Here is a 10924-nt window from a genome sequence, read left to right on the forward strand (position 1 = left end):
ACCAGATCTATGGCCTTGGAGAAATTGAGCAGAGGCCCCGTTTTCTCACCATAAAATTATAATAAAGTTCATTACTGAGAGAACTACTAGTAAACACTTAATAAATGTTAGCTTCCTCCTCTCCCCAAACCGCTAATAAAACAACTATCATGGCAGGACTTCAGACTATTTTCTAAATCTCCTGCTCGCTAACAAAATGGGATCTTTCCGCAAACCACAAAGATCACAGTTAATAAAACTATTCCACAAGCCCTGATCAAAACGCTGGCTACTGCCATGGAGCACGCAGTGCAGGGGCTAAGAATGTGAATTTGGAACTAAACAGGAAGCACTGAGACCAGAAAGTCCCAGATCTGCCTGATCCTAAGGATTTCCTAATGTGCATTTTAACAATACAGATTCCCAAACCCTTTCCTGGATGTTCCGACTGCAGTGGGTCCTGGAATTCTGAGGTGTTTACATTCATTTTAGGTGATGTCAAGATCTGACAAGAAAGAAGTTCACTGGTGCCTTGGGCAAATACCGCACGCAAACATTTTTAGCTAACAATGCTCAGCCTCCCTAAGGCCTAGTCTCTTCACCTCTAAAACTGGGAAACTACTAGCTACCTTAAAGGCATAGAGGAAGCCTAAATGAGTCACAACTACCAAAGGCTTGCCAAGCACCTGGCACATAAGAGATCCACAAGACTGCTAATTACTGTTCTTTTGTTCTTTTTTTTTTTTTCTGAGATGGAGTCTCACTCTGTTGCCCAGGCTGGAGTGCAGTGGTGTGATCTCGGCTCACTACAACCTCTGCCTCCCAGGTTCCAGTGATTCTCCTGGCTCAGCCTCCCAAGTAGCTGAAACTACAGGCGCCCACCACCGTGCCTGACTAATTTTCGTATTTTTAGTAGAGACGGGTTTCACCATGTTGGCCAGGCTGGCCTCGAACTCCTGACCTCAGGCGATCCACCTGCCTCAGCCTCCCAAAGTGCTGGGATTACAATGTGAGCCACCACGCCCAGCCAGTGCTGTTCTTTAACAGCATCCTCAACTGGACCTCAGGGCTGGGAAAATGCGTCATCTCATAACCAGTCCCTCCAACTGCCTGCTAGAAAAACATCCTCCATCTCACCAAATCTGCACCTCAACAAAGCCTACATTAGATCCATCCTCTCCTTCCACCTCCTTAGCCCCTTTCCTCTCCCAAGTCCTTCTCTTTGCAAATCATCTGGTGTGGACGGTGCAGTCCACACAATCATACCACACACCTGAGCATCGAACTCTGGTCCTCCTCTCCTTAAACCTCAAATCCAGCCTGTCATCAACTTTATTTCCTATCACTAGGGCCATTCCATGTCGATGTACTTAGCACCCCCGTATTTGCCAGTGGTTGTTCTGGGCACAGGGTTAGAATGTGCTAGGCTAAAAAAAATGGACTTCTATCCTGCAAATGAAGGATCTCTACAAACTAAGGGTCTTGAAGCAGGAAGATGGTGTTCCCTAGCTGTGTTTTAGGGAGATTATCCCCTTTGGCATCATGGAGGTGTAGAGGAAAGAAATGGGAGGCAAAGAGTCCAGAAAGCAGTCTCCTGAAGGGGTCCTACAAAAGGGGATGAGGTATCGCCGAGGCTTGGCAGTGGGGACAAATGATACGAATCACGGTCATTGTGATCCCATCAAATCTCAAGCAGAATAAACTCTAAAATATCCACCCAGGTTCATCCTAGTAAAAGCACACAATACCAGAGATTAAACACAATCAAAGAAAAAGTCAGATGGCTTCTAAAGAGCAACAAGTAGACTGCTGGCTGCCATCACGATGGCAACAATGGAAGCCGGTCACAGTGGAAACATATCTTCTATGCTGGGAGGGGGTGTCTCAACAGAGAATTCTATAACGAGCTGAAGACTGAGGGTAAGACAAAAACATTTCCAAACAACAAAAAACTGAAAGAGCAAGTGACCAGCAGATGCTCCCTAAAGGAAATTCCAAAGCATATAGTTCAGGAAGAAAGAAAGGCATACAAGTCGGAAGGTCTAAAATGCAGGGTAGAATAAAGAGCAAAAAAAGTTGGTAAATATGTGGTTAAATCCAAGTTAACTGTATAAAACAGTAAAAATCAGGAGAAATGCTTCTATCTTTAAAAAAAAGTTTTTAATACCACAGTAAAAAGAATGAGGTTTTTAAAAAACTAAATACACAAAAATAATAACATAAATGGGAGGTGAGCAATCACTGGGATTAGTGTTCTAATAGCCTTGTGATGGTCAGGAGTAGAAGCTGGACATGAATAAATTTTACACTTGCATTTTACAATTTCTAGAGTAACAACTTTTAAAAAAACAAATAGTGTATATAATTTCCAAATAGTAAAGGGGAATAACGTAACGAGAAAAAATAATGGAAAGGAAAACCAGGATAGGAAAAACAAACACAAAAAAACAAAGTAAGTCAGGAGAAATAATCCAACTAGATTAGTAATAACAATGAATAAAAATAGACTAAATGTTCCAGCTTAAAGACAAGGACTGTTAGACCAGATTTAAAACCTTATCAAATTAATAATGAATAAAATCTACCTCTATATTATAAGAGTTCCTTATAGGCTGGGCACAGTGTGCCCAGGAGTTCAAAACCAGCTTGAGCAACATGGCAAAATCCCATCTCCACAAAAAACACAAAAATTAGCTGGGCATAGTGGCACACCTCCGTAGTCTCAGCTATTTAGGAGGCTGAGGTGGGAAGATTGCTTGAGCCTGGGAGGTCGAGGCTGCAGTGAACCGTGATCACACCACTGCACTCCAGGCTGGGCAACAGAGTGAGACCCTGTCTCAAAAAAAAAAAAAAAAAAAAAAAGGTGGCGGGGGCTGGTTGTGGTGGCTCACACCTATAATCCTAGCACTTTGAGAGGCCAAGGCAGGTGAATCACCTGAGGTCAGGAGGTGGAGACCAGCCTGGTTAACATGGTGAAACCCCATCTCTACTAAAAATACAAAAATTAGCCAGGCATGGTGGTGCGTGCCTATAGTCCCAACTACTCGGGAGGCTGAGGCATGAGAATCATTGGAACGTGGGAGGCAGAGGTTGCAGCGAGCTGAGATGGCACCATTGCACTCCAGCCTGGGTGACAAAGCAAGACTCCATCTCAAAAAAAAAAAAGAAGCTATAAAAAGAACTACAAATTAAATCCAAAGAAAGGTAAAATGAGAAAATAATAAAGGGCAGAAATTAATAAAGACTGAAAATAAGCTTATATCTAAGGTCAACAAAACCAAAACTATTCTTTGAAAAAACATAATAAAAGTGAAAAACTTCTGACAAGATTTTCCAAGAGCTAAAACTTATAAACAAACAATATTTGAAAAAAAAAAGGAAATTAACTACAAATGAGACAAATATCTGCAATTAAGATACTTAAAAATATTATCAATAATTTATAATAATCTGAAATTTAACTATGTAAAAAGTCATAGGAAATTTATTCAAAACTAATGAATGAATTATCTGAAAACCTAAACACTCCTATAACCATTAATGACATTTTATAGAAAATCCATCTTCTCACAAAGAAAACTTCAGGTCCCAATGACTTTATCAAGAAGTTCTACCAAATAGTCTAAAAACAAATAATTTCAAATGTTACACAATCGCAGCGCCAGAAAAAAAGCAAACCCTCCCCAACCCATCTGATAAGGCTAACCTAATTTGGCCCTGAAACCTAACAAGGATGTCAAAAGAAAGGAAAATTACAAGCCAGTATCTTTCATGAACACAGCTACAGTATGTCCTAAGCAAAATGCTAACAAACTTAATCCAGATATGTAAAAGGAATGACATATCATCACTTAGGTTTACTCCAGCAATGGTTTCACATCTAAAAATCAATCAATGTGAGTCACCACATTAATAAAGGAAAAAGCATTTTAAAATTCACACAGGGCCGAGCGCAGTGGCTCATGCCTGTAATCCCAGCTCTTTGGGAGGCCAAGGCGGGCAGATCACCTGAGGTCAGGAGTTAAGAGGCTAGCCTGGCCAACGTGATGAAACTCTGGCGCTACCAAAAATACAAAAATTGGTTGGGCAGGGTGGCGCGCGCCTGTAATCCCAGCTACTCAGGAAGCTGAGGCAGGAGAATCGCTTGAACCTGGGAGGCGGGGGTTGCAGTGAGCCAAGATCACGCCATTGCACTCCAGCCTGAGCAACAGAGTGAGACTTCATCTCAAAAAAAAAAAAAAAAATCACATGGAACCAAAACAGAGCCTAAATAGCCAAAGCAATCCTAAGCAAAAAGAACAAAGCTGGAGGCATCACGTTACCCGACTTCAAACTATACTACAGGGCTAAACAGCATGGTGCTGGTACAGAAACAGGCACATACACCAATGGAACAGAATAGAGAGCCCAAAATTAAGGCCATACACCTATGACCACCTGATCCTTGACAAAGATGACAAAAAGAAGCAATGGGAAAAAGACTCCCTATTCAATAAATGGTGCTAGTATAAGTGGCTAGCCATATGTGAAGACTGAGGCTGGACCCCTTCCTTACAGCACATACAGGAATCAACTCAAGATGGATTAAAGACTTAAATGTAAGACCTAAAACTATAAAATCCCTGGAAGACAACCTAGGCAATACCATCCTGGACATAGGAACGGGCAAAGATCTCATGACAAAGACACCAAAAGCAATCACAATGAAAGCAGAAATTGACAAATGAGATCTAATTAAACTTAAGAGCTTCTGCACAGCAAAAGAAACTACCAACAGAGTAAACAGACAACCTACAGAATGCGAGAAAATATTTGCAAACTATTTACGAGAGAAAATCAAACAACCCCATTAAAAACTGGGCAAAGGACATGAACCGACACTTTCCAAAAAGAAGACATACATGTGGTCAACAAGCATATGAAAAAAAGCTCAGTATCACTGATCGTTAGAGAAATGCAAATCAAAACCACAATGAGATACCATCTCACATCAGTCAGAATGGCTATTATCAAAATGTCAAAAAATAACAGATGCTGGCAAGGTTGCAGAGAAAAGGGAAACTTATATACTGTTGGTGGGAGTGTAAATTAGTTAAACCACTGTAGAAAGCAGTGTGGCAATTCCTCAAAGAGCTAAAAGCAGAACTACCATTTGACCCAGCAACCCCATTACTGGGTATATACCAGAGGAATAGAAATATTCTACCATAAAGACACATGCATGGGAATGTTCACTGCAGCCCCATTCACAGAAGCAAAGACACGGAATCAACCTAAATGCCCATCAATGACAGACTGGATAAAGAAAATGTGGTACCTATACACCATGGAACACTATGCAGCCATAAAGAAGAATGAGATGATGTCTTTTGCAGGAACACGGATGAAACTGGAGACTATTATCCTCTGCAAGCTAACACAGGAATAGAAAACCAAATACCACGTGTTCTCACTTATAAGTGGGAGTTAAATGATGAAAACTTATGAACACAAGGAAGGAAACAACAGACACTGGGGTCTATTTGAGGGTGGAGGGTGGGAGGAGGAAGAAGAGCAGAAAATATAACTATTGGGTACTGGACTTAATTCTTGGGTGATTAAAAAAGCTGTACAACAAACCCCTATGACATGAGTTTACCTATCTAATAAACCTTCACGTGTACTGCCAAACCTAAGTTTTTTTAAAAAAGCATATGATCATCTTAATGATGCAGAATATACAATTGATAAAATTCAACATGTACCTACACCAAAAACAAATTTGGAATCGAAGAAAACATCTTTTATCTACTAAGTGACATCTACAAAAAACCTGCAGCAAACATCATACTGAAAAATGAAATGTTGGCAGCAATCACTTTAAAAACCAAATTGACCCAATGCAACTGAATCAATGCAATTACAGTCAAAATCCCAAGAGGCTTTGTGTATATGTGTGTGTGTGTGTGTGTGTGATTTGACGAGATGATTCTAAAAATTTACATAGAAAACACAAAGGCAAAACAGCAAAGACATTCCTGGGAGAAAATAAAGGCAGAAGGACTTGTCCTACCAGCTATAAAGACTTCTCATATTTGCTGGGCATGATGGCTCATGCCTGTAATCCCAGCACTTTGGGAGGCTGACGTGGGCAGATTGCTTGAGCCCAAGAGTTCAACACCAGCCTGGGCAATGTGGTGAAACCTTGTCTCTACTAAAAACAAAAATTAAAAAAAAAAATCGCTGGGCATGATGGTATGCGCCTGTAGTCCCAGGTACTCATGATACTGAGGTGGGAGGACTGCTTCAGCTCGGGATGTCGAGGCTACAGTGAGTCATGATTGCACCACTGCACTCCAGCCAGGATGACAGAGTAAGATCCTGTCTAAAAACAAACCAAAACAAAAAAAGCACTTCTTATAAAGCTAGAGTAACGAGTACAGGGTGGTAATGGTACAGAGATAGACAAATAAGACCAATCAATGGAACAGAACAGAGAACTCAGAAACGGAAAGGTATACATATATGGATACTTGATGGCGGATGAAAGCAAACTTTCCAATAAAAGGTGCCAGGAAAACTTGTTATCCATATGTAAAACAATGAATAAAATTTGATTCTTACCTCATACTATATACAAACATCAATTCTGAAGGGATAAGGTCATAATAAGGAAAAATACTGTAAGACTTTTAGGCAATATAGACAATATATTTATCACCTAAGGGTAGGGAAGGATTTCTTTAAGAGATATAAAAAGTACAGGTCATAAAGGAATATACTGATAAATTTGACTTTTGTTAAAATTAAGGGCCTCTATTCACCAAGAATACCAGAAAGGTGGGGGTTAGGGGATACAAACTGGAGGGCATTTAAAACAAACATAAGCTACAAAATACAAGATTCATATTCAGACTACATAAGGAATTCCTACAAATCAGCATGGGAAACACAACTGTAAAAGAGAAATGGGCAACAGAAATTTTACAAAAAGAGGATGCATAAATGATGAATAAATACTGAAAAAAGATGCTCAATCTCAATGTTATCAGACAAATGATTATGAAAACCACAGTGAAGGAATGTCTTAGCCACCACCAGACAGGCAAAAATTTTAAAAGAATGGCTGAGGCTGAAACTTTCATCTGCTGCTGGAAGAGTATAAATTCTTTTCCTCTTTTTTTTTTTTTTTTTGAGACAGGGTCTCACTCTGTTGCCCAGGCTGGAATGAAGTGACAGTCATAGCTCACTGCAGCCTTGACCTTGTGGGCTCAATCGATCCTCTGACCTCAGAACCCCCTAGCCACTGTGACTACAGGCACACACCACTATGCCCAGCTAATTTCTGTATTTTTTGTAGAGATGGGGTCTCACCTGTTGCCCCAGCTGGTCTCATACTCCTGGACTCAAGCGATCCACCCACCTCAGCCTCCCAAAGTGCTGGGATTACAGGTGTGAGCCACCACTCCAGGCTGAGTATAAATTATTGTAACCATTTCAGATAACAGTTGATATTACTAGCAAATTTGCATATCCCCAGAAATCTACTATTAGGTATATACCTTACAGAAACTTCCACATTTGCCCTAGGAAATATGTTTTTACAGAAGCACCTTGTAATAACAAAAGTCTGGCAACAGTATAAATGCCTACCAACTGAAGAACTACATTAAAACAATATAATCATCCCATAGAATTCAAATCAGCAATGAAGATAAAGTAGAGCTCCTCACATCAACACGCATACTTCTCAGAAAGATAATGTTAAGTGCAACAAGCGAGTCACACAAAATATATTTTAGGATCCTATTACATAAAATCGAAAACTCAGCAAAAGCATACATTTATTCATTAGAAATACACACATACATGGTAAAAACTACAAAGCAAAACAAGGCAACAAGTAACACAATATTCAGGGTGGTGGTTATCTTTGAGGAGTGAAGAAAGGATTCAGTGGAGGGTCTGGCGATCTGAAAATGTCTATTTCTTAACTTGGTGGCAGGTACATGAGTGTTCATTTTATTTTTGTTCTTCAAACTTACACTTCCACACAATTGTATAGGTATGTTACATACAATGTTTTTAAATGTGATGGGCTGGGCATGGTGATTCACACCTGTAATCTCAATACTTTGGGAGGTCAAGGCGGGAGGACTGCTTGAGGCCAGGAGTTTAAGACCAGCCTGGGCAACATAGCAAGATCCACTCTCAACAACAACAACAACAACAACAAAATAATGTGAATATGTTAAATAACAGCCAAAATAAATGTAAATGAGAATGAGAACAGGATAGGATTGAATGCTATAATTTGGTGGAAAAGGGGTAGGAAAAGTAGGAGTGGAAGAAAGACAACCATAAGCTTGTCTATGCATATTATATCCCTTGTCTCTATGAGAAGAGACTGTAGGGAGAATGGTGGGATTAGCCATAGACATGTATTACCTACTTAAATAATTTTATTTTATACAAAAATCAGCCAGGTGTGGTGGTGCACGCCTGTAATCCCAGCTACTCAGAAGGCTAAGGCAGGAGAATCGCTTGAACCCAGGAGGTGGAGGTTGCAGTGAGCCAAGATCGCGCCACTGCACTCTAGCCTGGGCGACAGGGCGAGACTCTGTCACAAAAAGAAAAAAAAAAATTACTTTTTTTTTAATTAATTAAAACAGTTTATTGGCTTTAAATGTACATCAGTAAATTTTTAAATGCTAAAAAGTTATGATAAAAGAATACAGAACCAAAACAAAGAAAATAGAGGCTCAGCAGCATGATTTCAATATATTTTCCCGGATAAACAGATTTTTTTTTCTAAGTATATGCCTTTTTATTAAAGAACAAAAACTCCCTAAATTCAATGTTTAGAATTGAAATTTTTTTAACTAAGCCCAGAAAACTGGGGCTCATAAAATAAGGCATAATATGGGCAGCAAAAGAAAAAAGGAGAAAAAAATGAGAGAAAAATTGGTTTTAATCCCATGTATAACATAGGTTGGCTGGTTTTGTTTTTGTTTTAGCCAATTTAAGGCAGAATTATCTCTCTGCAACCTTGCAGATAAATCCTAGTGTTTTAGCTATAAGTTTCAAGAGTTCAGATATACAGATAAACCAATTAAAAAAACCTTTTCTAAGGCTTTTGAAGCATTATATAAATCTTTAAAATTCCTATCACCCACATTTTAAGAAATACATCTATACTTTTAAATTTATTATTAAATTAATTAAATGCGTTAATTAAATCAATTTATTTAAATTTAATAATTTTAAAATAGAAATGTTTGTGGAATAAGTAAATCTCAGTCATACCATTCGTGCGGGTGCTAACACAATTCTAGTGCTTCACATGCCCGACCTCATTTAACCCAAACCAGAACAACCTTATGAGCAAAGGGTCACTGACCCCATCTTACAGATGAGGAAACTGAGACTAAGAAGGCACAAGGTGACACACAAGAGTTGGTGGCAGAGATACACGTGACCATACAACAGCACAGTTCCTGTTTTCAAGGACACTCTCTATCCAGCGAGAGTGAGAAAAGTGAGTGAACAGAACAACAACAATCCAGGTCCCTCATCTGCAACCCTCAAATCTAAAAAGGTATGAATACTAGTGGATGATCGGATGCAGGGAAAAAAAAAAAAAAAGTCTGAATACCAAAACTTGTTTAAGTTGGAAAACTTGACCTGACTTAAGGTGAGGCTATTTATGGTTATTTATCCCAACAGTGTAAATATATGCATTTTTTTTTTTTTTTTTTGAGACGGAGTTTCGCTCGTTACCCAAGCTGGAGTGAAGTGGCACGATCTTGATTCACTGCAACCTCCGCCTCCCGGGTTCAAGCGATTCTCCTGCCTCAGCCTTCCGCCTCAGCCTCCCAAGTAGCTGGGATTACAGGCACACACCACCACGCCCGGCTAATTTTTTGTATTTTTAGTAGAGACAGGGTTTCACCATGTTAGCCAGGCTGGTTTCGAACTCCGAACCTCAGGTGATCCGCCCCCCTCAGCTTCCCAAAGTGCTGGAACTACAGGCGTGAGCCACTGCGACCCGGTCAATGTAATATATGCGTATCTTCATATCTTTAGCTGTGGAAAGGGTCGTGTATTTGATTACAAGCCGCTGCTCCAGCCCCCTCTGAGAGTGAAACCTAACATAGAACATAGGGACTTTACCTTTCCAAACTCCGAGAACTCCTCGATTTTAAACGCATCTGGCCTCGGGGCTGTAACATAAGCGGCTGCGGACTTGTACAAAGTAAGAAACTCCGTACACAAAACAGAGGGGAGCACGGAGGGCGGCGGGACAAAGAGGGTGGTCGGCAAAGGCTGTATTTTCCATAGATGTAATCACAGTTTGAATCGAATTTTATAATATTTTGCTTTTTCACCTGTTACAATGAAAAGTATCTTTACCTGTTAAATCGTAATTACGATTAAAAATATTTTTCACTAAATAGTAAGATTTTTAGATGTCTGCGTGTGTGTTGCGGGAGGAGATCCCAGTCCGCTGCTTTCTGCGGCCCCTGTCTGGGCCTCAGTTTCCCCATCAAGAAGGGGGAAACCCCAAGACCCCAGTCCCCGAGTTCCACAGGCCACGGGGACCGACCCCGGGGCCGGACCCCACTGCATGTCTCGCCCACCCCACCTTCCGTCCTCCCCTCGCCTTCCTTGAAGTCCCTCTTCTTTCCCCTCTAACCCCTAGCTCCCCACGTTACCCACCAGGGAGCCCAAGCACATCCCAGGCCGCGCTAGCGGATACGGTCGCAAGGTGGACTCTTCTTCCTTTGGGGCGGGGCGAACGCGAACGCGGCGTTCCCATTGGTGGCCTGAGGCTTATTCTGCCGTCCGTTGAGTGACGCACTTCCGGTTCTCCGTTTGCGAAATACCCTGGTGGTTCCGCCTCGTGGGTTAGATCCCAAATTACGCCCGCTCTCGATCCTTAATAATGGGAAGGGGCTTCCACTTG

General features: G+C 40.8%; 1 protein-coding gene across 3 annotated transcripts in view; it reads right to left on the reverse strand.

Annotated features, from left to right (window-relative positions):
• The window catches only part of LOC101123970 (non-structural maintenance of chromosomes element 1 homolog), a 43795-nt gene extending 32900 nt beyond the window's left edge, over nucleotides 1–10895 (reverse strand). The window contains exon 1 of one of the 3 annotated variants that reach the window (XM_004057388.4): nucleotides 10678–10895. In XM_004057388.4, coding sequence (XP_004057436.3) covers nucleotides 10678–10777 — 100 coding nt within the window. In that variant the 5' untranslated portion in view covers nucleotides 10778–10895. Of the gene's footprint in view, nucleotides 1–10131; nucleotides 10341–10677 lie in introns of those variants that run through there. The other 2 variants (XM_055365553.2, XM_019012017.3) reach the window with 2 other exon arrangements.
• Between the last annotated feature and the right edge of the window lie 29 nt (nucleotides 10896–10924).

Source organism: Gorilla gorilla, chromosome 18, assembly GCF_029281585.2.
Source record: "Gorilla gorilla gorilla isolate KB3781 chromosome 18, NHGRI_mGorGor1-v2.1_pri, whole genome shotgun sequence".
NCBI lineage: Eukaryota > Metazoa > Chordata > Mammalia > Primates > Hominidae > Gorilla > Gorilla gorilla.